The 17,509-nt window shown below is 46.6% G+C and overlaps 6 protein-coding genes across 6 annotated transcripts; 3 read left to right on the top strand and 3 right to left on the bottom strand.

The window, feature by feature from the left end:
* Positions 1-1,463: 1,463 nt before the first annotated feature.
* On the top strand, positions 1,464-3,205 carry TRIVIDRAFT_193186 (uncharacterized protein; the record flags this gene model as incomplete). The annotated part of the gene is made up of 5 exons (XM_014098435.1): positions 1,464-1,544; positions 1,606-2,388; positions 2,457-2,771; positions 2,825-2,991; positions 3,049-3,205. The coding sequence occupies 5 exons, from the start codon at positions 1,464-1,466 to the stop codon at positions 3,203-3,205; spliced, it is 1,503 nt and encodes a 500-aa protein (XP_013953910.1).
* A 124-nt stretch (positions 3,206-3,329) lies between these two features.
* On the top strand, positions 3,330-5,578 carry TRIVIDRAFT_193187 (uncharacterized protein; the record flags this gene model as incomplete). The annotated part of the gene is made up of 5 exons (XM_014098436.1): positions 3,330-3,397; positions 3,897-4,041; positions 4,441-4,593; positions 4,675-4,796; positions 4,852-5,578. 5 exons carry the CDS (start codon positions 3,330-3,332, stop codon positions 5,576-5,578), a joined length of 1,215 nt encoding a protein of 404 aa, XP_013953911.1.
* A 532-nt stretch (positions 5,579-6,110) lies between these two features.
* TRIVIDRAFT_224400 (uncharacterized protein) lies at positions 6,111-7,317 on the top strand (the record flags this gene model as incomplete). Its single annotated transcript, XM_014098437.1, has 4 exons — positions 6,111-6,129; positions 6,184-6,283; positions 6,341-6,508; positions 6,576-7,317. 4 exons carry the CDS (start codon positions 6,111-6,113, stop codon positions 7,315-7,317), a joined length of 1,029 nt encoding a protein of 342 aa, XP_013953912.1.
* A 397-nt stretch (positions 7,318-7,714) lies between these two features.
* TRIVIDRAFT_123575 (uncharacterized protein) lies at positions 7,715-11,418 on the bottom strand (the record flags this gene model as incomplete). The annotated part of the gene is made up of 5 exons (XM_014098438.1): positions 7,715-7,870; positions 8,201-9,375; positions 10,072-10,477; positions 10,870-11,156; positions 11,223-11,418. Coding segments are annotated over 5 exons (2,220 nt in total), but the record flags the coding sequence as incomplete, so codon positions are not given.
* Positions 11,419-13,711: 2,293 nt separating this feature from the next.
* TRIVIDRAFT_181465 (uncharacterized protein) lies at positions 13,712-14,551 on the bottom strand (the record flags this gene model as incomplete). The annotated part of the gene is made up of 1 exon (XM_014098439.1): positions 13,712-14,551. The coding sequence occupies one exon, from the start codon at positions 14,510-14,512 to the stop codon at positions 13,712-13,714; it is 801 nt and encodes a 266-aa protein (XP_013953914.1).
* An 817-nt stretch (positions 14,552-15,368) lies between these two features.
* On the bottom strand, positions 15,369-15,650 carry TRIVIDRAFT_9334 (ankyrin repeat protein; the record flags this gene model as incomplete). Its single annotated transcript, XM_014098423.1, has 1 exon — positions 15,369-15,650. A coding segment is annotated over one exon (282 nt), but the record flags the coding sequence as incomplete, so codon positions are not given.
* Positions 15,651-17,509: the final 1,859 nt, after the last annotated feature.

Genomic DNA, 17,509 nt, shown 5'->3' on the forward strand with positions numbered 1-17,509 from the left:
TGCCAAGTGCTTAAGCTGAATACTTGTTCCCATAGGATGCAAAGTGGAGATATACACCCTTTCCCCACGGCGTTCGGCTTCAAACATCCGGCGTACTTGTTTGTTTGTCGGTATCATCGTTTACTATCGGTTATCGGATTCAGCCTCAAAGTCCGTGAAGCTACCTTTTTCCCAAAACACAGCCGCAGTGGGCTCTCAGGCAATGAAATGATTGAGATGGAGCTGCGAATCCATATATTTCGGGAATACTGCTTTGCAAAGCGTTGGAGGGTGGTCAAAAAGCTATGAGTTTGACCATATTATTGATGAAGAGATGGGAAGTAATGATAGGAAATAAGAAAGGTATCGTTCATGGATGTCGTTTTCACCAATCTACCCATGTTTATATGTTGTCATTCATCGAATTGGACAATAGCCTATCGTAACCACCTAAGAGGGCGTGTGCTACACCGGGTGTGGTCAGCATTAGGATTTTTTTTCTTACGTACATTAATTAATTGAAAGCGAAACACCTTTGGACAGTTGAGCCCACACGGGAATCCCTACCATGACAACTTGGAGAGAAAGTGAAGGTAGCCTCCGAAGGGTTGCACGTGGCAAAATCTATGGCTCCCATGAGTGGAATAGATCTCCCATCTTTTTATGTCTTCCTCACATTCCGCCCCTAGACGTAGATATTCATATTCTTTAAAAGCAAGCTGTCCGTTTGGTGGTAAAAAACGGGAGGTCTTTTGCCCGAGGACCTGTGCTGCAACGATAGGGTTGCGAGCTGAGTGGGACATGCGTAATATTACGCAAGATAGGCTCAGCTCCACCAGTCGGGTGTCTTCTCAGATGCCACAGAACAAATGACAAGTCATTTACCAGGCAAGATGAAACCGGGATTTTGTGCATAGATATATCCTAAGAGCGTAGTCACTGAGAGCGCTAAAAACGGAACGGAAAACATGAACCCAACTCAACTTTGATGCTCCGGCGTATTTGAAGAACTACAAATATAATTTGTGGCTCCTCAGCCGAGGTTGAGCGAGCCCAAGTAAGAGAAACAATATATCTCGGAGCAAGAGCATCCATTGTACGTGCAATACGCCACTCTTACATGCTCCTAAGCACAAGTACAGCCGGATACTACTACACACGACGCCCGCAGAAGCCCGCGGACCCCGACTACATTGCTTCCCCCTCCCCCGCTCTTTGGCAAGGATACCGGGTTCAATCACATTGAGCCAGGATACGGCTGCATCCCGCCCTTCGCTGACCACAGATTCGCCCAGATATCAGGATTTTGCAACTGGGTGTGTCTCTTGTTTGATTGGTAAATAATTAGAGACCCGCATTCCACCACCCCTAGCACTGATGAAATTGTATATAAGTAGCTGAAAGATCCGAAGACCACACCTTTTGTTACGGTCCCTTGTGATCTCAAAGTTGTATTGTCAATTTCCACAGGTCAGGAATACAACATGGCGATCTCCTCATATATCTCGCCACCTATATTCTCATTGAAACTCATTATTGCTGTGCCATTCTTGGTATTCTTATTGGTAGGACCTTAGCACTGGATGCTGCTATAACTACGATGTGTTGCCTAACACAAGAAACCAGGGACTACTTTATGTCGCATACACTGTGATTTATAATTTGTTCTTTCATCCTCTAAGAAAGTTCCCTGGGCCAAAGCTATGGGCTCTCCACTATGGCTTTTACGCTAGCCATGAAGTGTCTGGTGAAGGCCATCAAACGATGTTGGCAATCCATCAAAAGTACGGCCCAGTTGTCAGAATAGGTCCTACTCATCTAGCCTTTTGCCACCCAGATGCAATGGAAGACCTTGCAGGTCATCGTAAACCTGGCCAACCTGAGAATGGAAAGGATCGCGCTCGCAACATGACATCGGTGGGCTCAATAATTGGTGCGAACCGTGCCGATCATGCCCGACTCCGTAAGAGCATGGCAAATGGTTTTTCGCAGCAGGCAATGGTCGATCAGCAACCTTTAATTTCATCTTATGTCGATAAACTATTTGAAGCTATGGAAAAATTCAGTGCGACAGGGGAAGCATTTAACGCAGTTGCCTGGTACAATTACACAACTTTTGACATCATTGGCGACTTGGCCTTTGGCGAACCCTTTGAGTGTCTTAAGAACTCTAACTACCACCCTTGGGTATCTTTAGTTTTCCAGGCTGTAAAAAATATGGCAATTGACTCGGCATTCAGGCGTATGGGAATACTCTATAATGTTCTTGTTTTGTCAATCCCAAAGTCGCTTGCAAGCAAGTTTCAAGAACACCACGAGCTAGCTGCAGAGAAGGTTCGCAAAAGGCAAAGTAATGACAGTGATCGAAAGGACTTTATGACATCAATGTTAGCAAAGAAAGGAAAAGACGTAAGCAAAGCAAAGCACAAGCAGACAGAGTGGGTAAGATGTTTAGAGGGCTAACACACTAGGCATAGGCATTGACTTTCGAAGAGCTCAAACTCAATGCTAGTCTTCTCGTTAGAGCGGGATCAGAAACAACAGCAACGGTGCTCTCTGCAGTCACTTACTTCCTTGGCACCAACCCAGAGCCAATGAAGAAGCTATGTGATGAAGTCCGGTCCGCCTTTACAAACGAGGAGGAGATTGATCTCTTTAGCGTCGGTCGCTTACAATACTTGCTCGCCGTTCTGGATGAGGCAATGAGACTTCATCCAGCAGTTCCTGGTACGATTCCACGTGTCGTAAATCCTATGGGCGATACAATTGCAGGCCACTTTGTTCCCCCAGGAGTAAGTACCTATGCCCGACTTTGTACCACTAAATCTTACAAGTATTGCTATAGACTGCTGTTGACATCTGGAATTGGACTACCAACCATTTCCCCGACTACTGGGCTCAAGCCGAGGAATTTATCCCAGAGCGATGGCTGGATGACCCACGGTTTGAGAATGACAAGAGGAAAATCTTCAATCCCTTCTCGGTTGGCGCTAGAGTTTGCCTTGGTAAAAAGTAAGTTCATACGGAACCAATTCTTCCATATCACTACTGATAAAAGCATGCATTTAGTCTTGCGTATGCGGAAATGCGCCTCATCGTGGCTAGGCTCATTTGGAAGTACGATATTGAGATTCTCGATGAAAGTATTGGATGGGATCGTAGATGCAAGTCTTACATTGTGTGGCAGAAAGGACCACTTTATATTCGCGTAAAGCCTAGACAATGAGGCAGAGGGCGAAATTCTGGCTCCTAATATATAAGCTTGGCGATATAAGCGTGTTAGTGTACGGCTCATGAAAGAATATTGTTGCTGGGTCAAATACTGACGGGAAGATTGGCAGCTAGCCTAGATGGATTCGCGAAGAAAATTCAGCTTGCAATCATTTCACCATGCCGCTTTGAGAAATGTGAAGGGAATGTGTTCGGTGGACGAGAATTGATGGTTCAGCAATTCAACAAGAAACAAAAGCATCCATTCATTCACCTTGATGCAGTTTTAAGTCGTAACTACCATCCAATTGCTTACCTTGGTTGCTCAGAAAAGCATCAGGACTTGGACGCTACTATATCTGGACAGGTACCCGAAACTGGTGGACTGCTGACGCATGAATTGTGGCGCAAACGCCCATATTCAATGACCCCCTGAACGCGCTTATTAATTGGCTCTGTTCCGCCTCCAAGTTTCATCCAGCTTTTATGACCTCCTTATCGTATTGTTCGAAAAGCAAAGTAGAGGTGAGATGGATAATTGAATAACGCGTGCTTGAATCCCTATTAATGTTCAATTAAGCTTTAATAGCCATCTGTCGTCTCTCTAAATCCTCTCAGTTGGGTCGGATCTTCATCATGCGCCAGCCGATGCATGAGCGCTCTAAACCATCAAGACAAGTGACGCAAAATATAGAAAATCACGGCAGGCGCCACTGCTGGGAGTGTCGACGGCGATGTTTAGTGTGTGATTCTGAGGTACCTGGTTGCAAAAGATGTCATGCATCGGGCATCCATTGTCCCGGATATGGCGACCGGAAGCCTACCAGGTTGAAATGGATCACGCCTGGGAGGGTCACATCTCGGGATCAGAAACAAAAGAAAATCTTGATCCACAGAACCCAAGACAAAAACGCTGGAATAACTACAGGGAGCACATTAATTATAGCCCCCACTGAAACTGATGTACACATGCCAATCCCACGATTTGAGATGCATGAAGAAGCCCGTGTCATTATACAGGGCCTAGAATACTGTAAGTGATTGTCAAATCGACAATTTTGGATCAGGATTGCTAATATCATCTGAATAGTCAATTCTTGCATATATCAAGACTTGATACCAATCCATGATCTCGGGCACAATCCTTACCTATATCCACTTTCTGCTAAACATCTCCAAGCCGCAGTCTTTTGCCCAGACTATCTAAAGTATGGTATGCTCTGCATGATTCTGAGCCACAGAGTCAATCAGATAAGAAATACCATTACACCTAAAGCTTTGGTGGCGAAATTTTACTTTTACTGGGGCCTTGCTGTCCGATCACTCAACGAATATCTCACCATCGAAGATGGGCGTGCAGGCGATACAGTTATTGCTGGGATATTGACACTCTTACTCACTGATGTAAGTTGATACTACCCCAAGATACCATGTTAGTGTTTTCTTACGCTTACTCGAAGTCATTGCTTGCTATAGATCCAACAGGGAACATCACTCAATTGGCGATGCCATGTAGACGCCATTTATAAACTAATCATGTCGCGTGGCGGATTTTACGCGGTGGCTGAATCAACAAGTATGAAGCCACTACTGCTTTGTTTCTGGTTGTATGTTGCCCTCTTGCAGTAATAGGTTGCCGATTGATGAATTAATATTATACAGTGTGTCAGTAATTGGGAACACAACATGCCCCGCGTCAGATCTCTTTATGACAACCTTACAACTCGAGGCTCTCAAGTTTGTGCCAGAGCAATACAGCACTGTGGCATCTCCCTTTCAATTGTGTCCAGTACCACTGTTCATTGAGATTATCAAGATCAATCACCTTCGCATGCGGGCTACACAGCTTAATGCCATTGATGCAGAGGCTCTCCAGAAGGAAGGCTACGAAATCTTGGAGCGCATTAATTGTTTCTCGCCACATAAATTGGCAGAATCTAAACGGTCATCTCCAGGAGATTGGGTATTAGTAGGCCAAGTGTATCAGGCTGCTGTGGCACTATACTGCATTTTATCACTCCAAAGTCTATCAATACTTCCCGAGATTCCAGCACTACGTATCCAATGCGCTACACATGGAAAGGTGATGGAAACGTTCCTGAGAGAGGCACTCGCCTCTAAAAAGTTGAAAAGGTTCATGATTTGGCCGCTAGTTGTACTTGGGGTAGAAGCCGTTCATGGCGACGCGCCTATACGTGACTTTGTTGCCAAAGAACTGACAGAACTCAGCCAGGATGTTGGCACTTATGTGCCACTCACAGCGAAGCGAGTTCTTGAATTTTTTTGGGCCGCTGGAGAGACTCGCTGGGATGCTTGCTTTGGTAGACCGTACGTCTTTACAGGGCAAATTGCTGTGGACACAAGCGGCTTAATGCCATTCTACAAGTAGCCTTGCAGAGATTTAAATATAGGAAGCACAATGCCGATACTTTTAATGAAATACTTGAGGAGAAGTATCTTCAAAGTGTCCATAATGCTTCGGATCAATTGTTTGACTCGCGTATTTTTGCAAATGTGGTATCGTCACCTTAAGCCTTGAAACTCCCACTTATAATACATACGTGGCCCGCGTGGGTCTAGGATTTATCTCCCGGAGCTAAATTTCTTGGCATGTTTTTTCTCCTATTTGGGCCAAGCGCCAATCCTGCAAGAAACAGTCGATGATCATAGGAGAAGGTGTCCTGCTCTGCAGACCTGCTTCTTATATATAAATCTGGCCGCTTGGAAGGGCCCTCGAGATGTTGCATTTTATTTTTTCCTTACGCTCTTCTTTCTCTCCTTTCCTTAACCCGTTTGCAAAAAGTTTTCGCTTCTGATTTCTACCCTATTTAAAAGTAGCAACAGACATCAAGCTGACAAGGGATATCCTCACCTACTTCAGCTAGCTTTCTGCAACAGACTTGTAATTGTTTCCTTTAAAAATGGCGGCTGGAGATCCAGGTAAGGACGCTATATTGTTAACTTCCTCGTGCCAATACCCCTAACGAATTATAGTTTTGTATAGCTTGTATGTCTACGCTCCCAACCGAGGAGCACCAATTTTCTTCGCCGTGGCATTCGCCATTTCTGCTGTCTTTCATATTTGGCAATGCTGGTAAGTATACTTTCACTCTATCAATATCAGAGAAACTTGGTTAACTTTGGACGTCAGGCGTTACAAAGCTTTTAGAATGATCGGACTTCACTCTGTGTGCGCTGTGTTCTTCACAGTTGGCTTCATTTTCCGAGAATACGCATCATACCATTATATTTATACCGCTACTGAAGGACCGCCTCTCATTATATTCATCCTTAGCCAAGTCTTTATATACATATGCCCGTAAGCTGGCACACCCATTTCGATTCAATGTTTTTAGATATCGACTAATGACTTATTGTTCCCACAGTCCTCTTCTCGAGCTCTCCAACTATCATATCCTCGGCCGAATATTTTATTATGTGCCACACTGCGCTCCGATACCTGCCTCTCGAGTTCTCATTACGTTTGGCGGCCTCATGGCTCTTGTCGAAACTTTGAATGCTGTAGGAGCTGCTTTATCTGCGAATCCCTCAGCATCGCCTAGTCAGCAGTCGCTCGCTAGCAATTTGATCATAGCTGTACTCGTCATTCAGCTCGGTGTCATACTCATTTTCATCTGTCTGGCTGCAATGTTCCATACGAGGTGCACAAGAGCTGCTGTACAAACCAAGGCTGTCAATACTATGTTAATTACGCTTTACACGAGTATGACACTGATCTTCATAAGATGCATCTACCGGCTGGTAGAACATACTGGCAATACAAAGATAGATATTGCTGACATTGAGGCCCTCAGACTGTTGAGTCCTCTTTTGCGCTACGAAGTCTTCTTCTATATTTTTGAGGCTACTCTTATGCTTCTCAATTCCGTCCTATGGAATGTATGGAACCCAGGTCGCTTCTTGCCAAAGAACATTCACACTTACCTGGCACAAGATGGATCCGAGGCCACGGTGGAAGAAATACCGGATAACCGCTCACTTCCTGCTAAGATCGCGAATGTGGTGACATTCGGAATCTTGTGCCGTAGAAAGACTACGACGGTGAGATTTGAGGAATTAGCCGAGTATGATAGAAATGAGCTTGCCAGTACGCATATAACCAAATAATATTATTAGGGAGCATCACATTCCTATATTGTACGGTAACTGAATAAAATTTGCAGCCTGTTAACATGACGTTTAATATACCTTCACCCGTTCCCACCACGCTGCTTGTCATCGTCGCGGGTGGATTTTCGCGTTCGGTAAACTCATCAACTAAAAAATTGGTCAATCATGTGCACCTGTGAGGAATTAGTAAAAGCGTCGTGAAACAGTGAATAACATCCATTCTATACTTACATAAAATATAGAGTTAATTTGCTGAGGCTTCCTTCGCTGCCTTGTCTGCCCTCTCTACTTCCCAAAACTTTCTATATCTCTCCACGCCGCCTCGGCCATCGTCTTCTAGTACACGTTGAAGCCACTCTTCGTCAGGCTCTAAAAACATGTGGCAGTCAGGGGTCGCACCAGCGTCAAGCAAGACCTGAACGATATCCCAAAAACCTGCGATAACTGCGGCGTTTAAGGCACTGCCATATTTGCCCCCGCGGGCGTTCACATGGGCTCCTCTGTTTAGCAGCATGTTGATGGTAGGCGTCTGGCCCGAGTATGCTGCCGCCTGCAAAGCTGAGTTGAATAATCCACCTTGTTCATTGACGTTGATGTTGGGGCACATCTCGAGAAGAGACTTTGCCGCGGTGGCACCAGGATGCATGTTTGTCCCCCAATACGCAAAGAGAGGCTTTACGGTACACGCGATCTGGAGCGCTGCGCCGTATGGGCCGACCGCGAGATTGGGGTCAGCACCGTTCTCGAGCAATAGTCGGATCCTGTTGGTCCATTTGAGATGAGCTGATTGCAGGTACCACTCTACGCCCACTCTATCCTCGCCGTCGCTATCCTCGCCGTCGCTCTCCTTGTCCGGGCGCCACTGTAGAGGACTCACAACAGCCTGAAGAGCCGAGCCATGCGAGCCATGTGCGTCATTCACATCAACGCCGTGGTCAAGCAGCAGCCTCACAAGGTCATCGTCTCTGGAGCGTGCAGCTACGTGCCAGGCGCCATTGTTCCGCAAATGAACATCGGCTCCGTGTTCAAGGAGTAAACGCACCACCTTGATATGACTATTTGCGCAGGCGGCTTGCAATGCGGTGCCATGATATCCGGCTTCATCATTCACGCGAGCACCTTTTTCCAGCAGTAGACGCACCAACTCCAAGCTTCCGGTTACGCAAGCTGTCTGGAGCGCAGTGCCGTATCGTCCACCCTGAACGGTGACATCGGCACCACGGTCAATCAAGAGGCTGACTATATCCACGTTCTGTTCCACGCAGGCCGCTTGGAGCGCCGTCCCATAATAACCACCTTGAGCATGGACATCGGCGCCATGATTAATCAAGAGGCGGACTATATCCTCATTCTGTTTCGCGCAGGCCGCTTGAAGTGCCGTCCCATAATAGCCGCCTTGAGCATGAACATCGGCATCGCGATTCAGAAGCAGTTGTACTATTTCCAGCATGCACTCTTGGCGGCGTTTCTTCTCCCCGTAAGATGCATCATTTCTGATATGGCGCTGGCACGCTGCCTGGAGGGCGTTGCCATAGCGCCCTCCTTGAGCATTCACATCAACGCCTTTCTCTAGTAATAAATCTATAACAGTGGTCGGGACGTCGTCATTGCAGCATGCTGCCTGAAACGCCGTTCCGTATTTCCCCCCTTGAATAGAAACATCAGCACCTCTGTCAATTAATAGCTCCATGACTTGGGTCATTGCATCAATGTTATCAGAGTACATAGTAGCGCATGCAGCCTGTAGGGCTGTGTTGTAAGTCCCTCCCTGAGCGTTAGGATCTGCGCCGCGGTTGAGCATGTACTCTAGGAAGCGAAGACTAGGGCGAGACACATTGGTTATCAACGTCTGAAGTGGGTGGCCGTCCTGCCCGGCCGGCTCGTTCACATTCGCACCTCTATCTAGCAGCAGTCGTGATACCTCTTCCATCTCATGACGTGCTGCCACAGAGAGCGCCGCCGCTAAGGAACAGTTTTCCTTCATGTTGACACCGGCGCCGTTGTCGAATATAAAACGCAGACAGTCTGCAATACGCGGCTCACTGTCAATAAGCTCTCTACTCCGTGAAAATGGCCTGTAGTCTTCCTTGATGAATGGGCTGTTGATATCGGCACCTCGACTTCGGAGGAGCTTGAGTATGTCGAGCTGGCCCTCCCATACTGCAGCTCGTAGCGCTAAATCCAGTTCGCCAGCGAGCTCATTGGTTTTAGCCTCGTGATCAAGTAGGAGCCGTACAACAGCTATATCTCCTTTCCTTGCCGGCCATTGCAGACAGTCGTGGATTTCGGCGCCCTTGTCCAAAAAGAGTCTCGCAATGCTCATTCTCCGATTAACTGTCGCATAGCTAAGTCCCTCACCTAAATCCACTTTCGTGAGATACTTGCCGGCGCCACTTGAAATCAACATTTCTGTCAACTGACGGAAGCCACTCCGGGCAGTATAGCAATGAGGTTTGTGAAACAATTTCGTTAACTCCGAGTATTCATAGAACATAATGAATAAGCTTTGGCTGCGCATTGAAAATGATAGAGCAGCATCTCGCGAAACTCCAGGGGGCCAGGAAGCATGGGGGATCATCTCGAGATGTTTTGCCCAATTCCTGGTTACGTATTTCACCAACTTATGCCCCGCGTGATGTTCGTTAACATCTGATAAGTCAGTCATTGAGCTTATATATGAATGATATGCGAGACACAAGCATCCAATGTGCATGTGAGCGTCAGCCTCGGTGAACGCAAAAGCAGATGCACTGCCCTGAGAGATTCGATCAGATATCAAGTACTCCTTGATCGAAAAATGAGCCAGTCTGACATAGAGTTTTCTGTCCCAATGATTGTGGCTAATCTGGGTAACCATTAGTCCAGGAAAGTACTTCAGCACATCCATCGGAGAAAAAAGGTAAGACATCCTGTCGAATCCAGATTCGATCGTGGAAGGAAGCACAAAGATCTCAGCAAGCTGATCAACCTCCAAGGGCTCGACTGAAAAGGCAAGCCATTTCAGCGATGCTATGACCTGTGGTTGGAAATCCGCGTCTATGCTGAGGAGCATTCTGTCATATGTTGAATCGAGTCCGCTAGGAAGATCTCGGAGAGCCTTGCGGACGGCGTCTGTGGAAGATAATTTCTGCAAATTTTCAAACTGGCAACGGACGTACTGAAACCTTGGTGGAGAGTGAGCATGGCAATCATCCTAATCTGAGTTGTGACTTACATGCCGTCCGCCTTCTCCATCAGCGCATTTCTTGCCTCCTCTTTGATATCCGCCGGCCATGAATCGTAGTCAGGTTCTAATAGAATTGAGTCGATATAATGGCTAACATCATTGTTAAGAACTTCGCGTTGGATAGATAAATCGATTTCTGTTCCCAACGGCTCGGATAACAATGGCCTTATCGTTTTATCTATATCTATCTCCTTGCGGCTTGTACAGAGGATATGAAGGCTATCAGGTCCTCCTTTAACAATATGGCGCAAGCTGCCGAGGAGCTTCTTCCTCTCGTCGTTGAGCATTGGACACTCATCTAAAGCATCGATGATGATATACACGGCTGAGAATCCCTGCATTGAGGCGATTAGCGCTTCAAGAAGCGTTTCAGTATCTGGACGGCCTCCATTGTTTTTATATTCGCCAAGCCTTTGTACTGAATGCGGTGTATAAGGCCGATGGGCAGTAATCTGTTTAATCAGCGATTCGAGCATTCCGTCAACTCTCTGCTTCTGGATGTCGCTAAAACTAAAATAAAAATAAGCGAGCACCGTCGTGGCGATCCCCTTATTTCGGCTTTGTAGATGCTTAATCACGGAAGAACTCAAGATGGACTTCCCAGAGCCGGCTGCAGAACTGTTAGATGGCCCAGAAGATTAAAGATATATCCACCACATTGCTATTCTAGACATACCTTTTCCATGGAGCCATAAAAAAGATTTAAGAGCCGTGCTCGCCTCCCATGCCTTGAATGTCTCACTCCCATCTATGAGCCACTCGCCCGTACCATCCTTGTACTTATTGCGAGCACTATTGTAGAGTTCGGTGTGGTCGATATTACACAGCCATTTGAGCAATTCGACGCGATCTTTCTGTTCCTGTGCGGCTTTAACAGCTCTCTCTAAACCGGAAACACTTTCCCCAATAGTAAACCAGAGTCTCATTGTTTGTTGGTGCCGATTCTCGACTGCCGAGCATTCAGTATCGTACTGAATATCCCGCCAAGTCTCGCTCAATTTATTAAATAGACTCTCCTTTTGACGTATTTCATCAATTAGTTGGTCCCAGTCATTCCACTTCATAGTATCCGAGCAAAGGCGGGATACGGAGTCATTAGCGAAATAGCAGTAGCTGGTAGCTTGAAACTTCAAGACCTGTCGGTAGAGCCGTTCTAAGCCGTTTTTGTACTCGCGGTGAGATTGTTGATACGAATGGCCATCTGGAGGTTTTAATTCATAGCGCCGAGTATAGAGCTCTTCTCTCATTCGACTCTGGGCGATAAGGGTTGAGATGAATTCTAACCCTTTTGCCAAAGACGCCATTTGCACCGATGGGTTTAAAAAGAGCTAACACTATCAGTTAGCAAGTTGATTTCTCACAGATAATAATTACTACACATCCTAAAATTTGACCTACCGGTAGCAATAGACTAATGCCAACCCAAGCCAGAGATGCATAAGGGTTAACACTCACGCCCTCGGTGATGTATTCGTTAACCAAGCTCACAATCCCCAGAATAGGCTGCATGAGCTCTCGAACTTCAACCTCAGAACTCCTGAATTTTAATTTCCACACGTTTGCATTGACCTCATTCATTTTGTGCTCCAGGATCATCTGCATTCGGTCTCTCATGTTTGCTTTCGATCCAAGCGTCGAACCTAGGGCAGCGATCATATTACCTCGGAGTTTTTTCTCATATTTTTCCATCAGCTCGCCATCTTCCTCCCGCAGTTTCTTGTAGGCTATATTCCAAAGTTCTTTTATTGGCGCATCGTCGGGTCGGGGATTGACCAAACTCTGCGAGGACCTGAACGAGTGGCTGGCTGGTACAACCTCTTCATGCTTTTGTGGAGCTTCATCTGAATGTGCTAGAGCCGTATTGGATCCATTGCCTTTGGTTATTAACGTATCAGAGCCCGCTTTAATTTGATGTTTCTGTGATTCGGCAGAATGAAAGTTGGATGAGTCAAACTGATCCTTAGGTCCCGATGAGCCTAGTTTCTCTTGAAATCGACTCTTGAGCCTTCGTTTCAAGTCTTGAATCCCCATTTTGGCTTCTTTTGTAATAGTATGCCTCGATGGTTTTGTAAATTCCGAAAGTTGCGGACGCCAATGCGTCGATGTGGGAGGAGAGTTGGGCACCTAGGGTTGGGTAGGATCCCCGCCCGAAGATACATATACATTGCATGTGGCCTTGTGATACGTCGCCTTCTCAACGGCCAGGTGATTATGTTTTTCAGCTCGATATGTATGTATATAATGTACTATGGCAATTTTTAGCCTCTTAAGGTAACGTTGCTCAAAACGGCGTTTCTGCACAATGACCTCAGATTGCCGGCGCAGCAAGTGGCGCTTCCTGCACATACTTCATGCTACATAATAATTGTATTAAATAAGCCTTGATAGTTAATTTGGAGTTGTTGTATAAACATCCTTCAGTTGGAGCGTACAAGGTCACAGACTATGTCTCTGACCCCTTTTCCTTTGGGCGAGAGGGAAACAAAAAGAAGTTTTTAGCCCAGGTCTTTGAACGGGTTTTCTTGGCTTTAGAGGACGCAAAACGAGGTAGGAGAAAGCAATAATAAACAACCAAAGTTTCGCAACTGAAGTATTACCGAGAGGCGGAAAGCCTTGCGTGCGTTTCTCGAGCCGAAGGGCCCTATCGGGTTTTCAATGTTTCCAAACTGCTACATTTATCGATGCTCCCATCAAGCCAAAGTACATCTACCGCCTCTTTTGCATCGTAGTAAATACAAAAAAAGCAGCGGACAAACTACATGTCGGTGCAAGAATTACTGCGCGACGAATGATGCCGCCCACCACATCCCATGAAAGAATTTCCATCATTTGAAGGTAATCGAGGTATTGTTAAGGAAACAAGTATGCCATTTTATTATTCTTACGAAACACTGATTGTAAACACATAGGCAATATAACTATAACCTGTTGCAAATTAAAATAAAACACATTTATAAACATAACCAACTGATTCTGATCTTCAGGGATATCTTTCGCAGTCTTATTGCCCCAGCCAGTCGTAGTATCCGAGGTTTTCAATCTTAAACGAAGCCACTTTGGTACCTTCAAATATCCAAACTCTACCAGCGCGAATTAAGTCTATTTACATCCATATTAAATCGACGTTGCTTATTCCATCTCAACCTGTTTTCACAAACTTCCAGATTATAGTGATCCCTCAGGCCACTTGTAAGCGGGCCAAGCAAAATCGGGATCCCACTTCAATTGGAGAACCATGGTGCCTTCTGGAAATTGCTTCTCCGTCCCATCCGACATTGGAAACGGGCCAGACTCGTAATAATTCACCCAATCGTTTATAACTCCCACTGTCTCTGCCACCCCGTCTTTAAGCCTGGCATACGAATTTGGCGGTGCGATGTAATCTCCCAGCTCTTCGCCGCCTTTATTGAATTCATATTCGCCGGGCTCGGCCCTTATCCAAGCAGGCGACCTGTATTGGTCTTTTTGCATGTCTGTCTCATAATCGAGAACTTTGGGTTGTTCAAAGCCCGGCTTTACGGGATAACGTACCCCGCAATTGCCCAGGTTCTCTTCAAGAGACATGTTGCCAATGCTGTAGTTTGCGTACACTGAGGCCAACTTGTCCGTCCTGATGAGAATCTTCCAGAGAACATCTGTGCTCTCTGCTTGTTTCCAATTGACGTACTCTTGATCTGCAAAATAAGAGATGTACCAGACAGCATTGTTCTCAACGGCCCTGTCGTCGAGGATGAGGAATTTGCCTTCTCGGCCAGCTTCATCTTCTTTTCGGCGGATGTATTCGTGAGATTTCCCAATGTAGTCCTCAGGTGGACGGACGATTTTGACGTGTAGAATGGGATCGAAACGTGCGCGATTGCCTAATTCGAAGGCTGATTTGAAAGCTTGTAGCTCATCGCTGGAAATGTTGGCAAGAAGATAACATGTGAGGGTAGGAAGATCGTCGTGAGGCACAAGGAAGACCATGTTGCACTTATTGTCAATAACGTATTGGATATTATCAAGTTTGGTGATGAATGACGTTGAGTGAATGCCTTTCAGAATGTATGTTTCAACCTCTCCAGAGCTCGAGCTACATAAGTAGAATCCCACAGCATGATGAAATATCTCGTGTTGAGTCCCGAGTTTTAGGCAACGATTAGCGGTGTTAGTGCCTACGGCTATAACCATTTTTAGTGGCGGCTGCGCCTCTTTTGCAATCCGCTTCATAATAGGCCGTATTTTTAGAACTGCTGCGGATCTAGGCGCATCTGTAGCTCTGCACGGCTTACTTGCCGAAGAAGCATTAATACGAGTATATATCGGCATTGAAGAAAATAGTGCTAAATACTTGCATTGTGATGCTATCCTCACCATTCATGGCCGTCTTGGTGATGGGTAGCAGTCGATGGCAAATATCTCCATGTCAATTAGCACCGTTCATTAATCTTCAACTCTTGACTGGAAAGTCGCGTTCAATAGAAACATCACGTTGAAACTGTTTCCTTCGATATACACGGCAGAATTTAGCGTATACTTGTGAAACATGAGGAGTAAATGGGGTTATACAAAGGAGGGGGTGACCGCCTGGGCATCACTACGTTGTTTCGAAATACGAACGTATTTGGCGTTGCACAAGATGAAGAAAAAAAAGATCTTTATTTATCCATGCCTCACTAGAGCAGCATGGTGTAGGAATTGACAAAGGTATTTATCTATGGACAAGAAGAATAAGATGAAGAGTAAAGACCTACGAAGTTGGTTCACTTGTGTTGAATTTTGTATAAGAACGGAACGTGTCTCAAGAGCATCCAGAGTTTTCAATATCGCTTCCAACTCCCAGATTCGGATCCATCCCCCGCTCCATCAACACACGCACTATATCCTCTCGTCCCTTACGAGCAGCGATATGCAAGCTGTTGCACCCTTCGCTGTCTACCAGAAACGGGTTTGCTCCGACAGAAAGCAGCATGCCGACAGCCTCAAGATGCCCAGCCTCGGCCGCATGGTGCAGAGCAGTCCGGCCGCAAGTGTCTTTGGCATCTAGTCTAGCCCCTCTGCTGATGAGGAGGCCAATTATTCCCATAAACCCCCCTCTGGCAGCCAAATGAAGAGGGAACTGGCCCCCGAGGTGACCCTCTGGCGACAAACTATTGCTCTTCGGTCTGCTTATGAGGCTGATGGGAGCGTCGTACGACAGGGCTGACGCCGGTGATTGCGAATCCTGAAAAGGCGGAACGTCCAACGATGCTGAGCTGGGAATAGGACTGTGGCTGTGGCTATCGAGCGTATCCCCAGACGGCAGAACGTTAGCGTCGGCATCGAATAGAGGAGATGTCGCTGGCCAAAATGGTGTCCATTGATTGGGAAGCTCAGCGGACAGTGTTTGGCTTCTCTCATAATCGGATATAGCCGAGGGCGTGAGAGGGCCGTATGACGAGTTTGGTGATGTGATGGACATGAAGCTTTGGTTGTAGTCTTCCGGCGCCGTAATCTCTGGCCGTCTAGTAACGCAGTTGCAGCAAGGTCCAGTATGCAGTGACGTTCTCATATCGGGTGATTTAGACATTGCAGAAAGTCTCTGCTCAGCTTTTCGGCGTCCTAGATGGTAGTAATGGTCAGTCAATATGCTCATGTTGCGGATCATAGGCCTTCTTGACTTACTATGCTTGCGCTGAGCAATTCTGTTCTGCTTCCTCCGTCTCTCCTTTGCAGCATTTTCAGCATCGACGATGCTATCGAGTTTAATCTTTTCTTCAATTCCTTCAACATTTTGAATGGAAAGCCTTAATTCATGTCGATTGCCGGAGGGGCGGTCTGGAGTGCAAGATGAGGTCGCCATAGTCTCTCTTTGCTCTTTGTTACGGTATATGATGTCCGCTTTGTAGTAAATTCTCAATACATATAGTTGTCGTGGGTAGAGAGTGCAGTTCCAAAAAACTTGTCTCATTATTTAAACATTTCTCTCAGGCACAGACAAGGATGTTGGAAGGAATCTTATTGTAGACACCCTCGGCATTGGGGGCGGGCACACAGCTTAGCAGCATCACCTCCACAAGCCACACCTTTTCACCACTCTTGTGGGTAGCCGAGAACCGGGGATGCAATCATCTCGACTGAAAGAAGCCGTTTGTGGCTGGAATCGGCGACCATGCGGCATCTATAAACGCATACACGCTAGATGGTCGCATTTGCAGTGGCCAACCTCGTCCAACTTGGCGGCCCATTTTGCCTTTTTTGCGACTGTGGCGATCCTGCAAGGTTGCTTGCTTGATCTGGGATAGCAAGGCTGCTGCAAGGGACCACAAAGCACTGGATGCGATGCGGCTTGGGCGACTGCTAAGGATAGTCAATGGCGGAGCCGTTCGATCTAAGCAAAAGACCATGGGGCCGCGGGCTGGATTCCAAGCAAACAAGTGCGAAGTGCGATGAATAGATGCAAGGGGGGTTGGTAAGGCTGGCCAATCGGCGGCGGCCAAGACGATGGTTCAAGGGAGGTTTCCTGAGATAGGAATATCCGGGAAACAGTGCGGAATGACGAGTTTCCGAATAATAGTCTGGAGGCAGCTCGGGGATTGACTCATTAAACCATTCGGTCAACGCGGAATTCCATCTTGACGAAGCTTCATCACGGCCATCGTCAGACGCTGCGGCAGTTGGCTTCCACGGGACCCAAGCGAACCCGCCAAAGCAGTGTGGCGAATGCAGAGACCCTTGTCAGTTTGCAGTTGGCCCAATAAGCGCCCTGGACGAGGCGCAGATAACCAGGAGGATCTCAGGAAGGATTGCCCCTGGCATCAAGGCATACTTGCGTCGATATGATCACGGGAATCGCGGCTGGGTCGCAAAGCAAAGCAGTGGCGCGTCTAGATGACGCTGCTTCATCGTGCTCTGTAGCTAAATATGAACAATTGCATGATGCTAATGCCAGGCAGATTTTTTGAATCTGTCCCACAAAGCTACGCGCCTCACATTATTAATAAC

The sequence above is a fragment of the Trichoderma virens genome (genome assembly GCF_000170995.1).
Source record: "Trichoderma virens Gv29-8 chromosome Unknown TRIVIscaffold_82, whole genome shotgun sequence".
In the NCBI taxonomy this organism is placed as follows: Eukaryota; Fungi; Ascomycota; class Sordariomycetes; order Hypocreales; family Hypocreaceae; genus Trichoderma; species Trichoderma virens.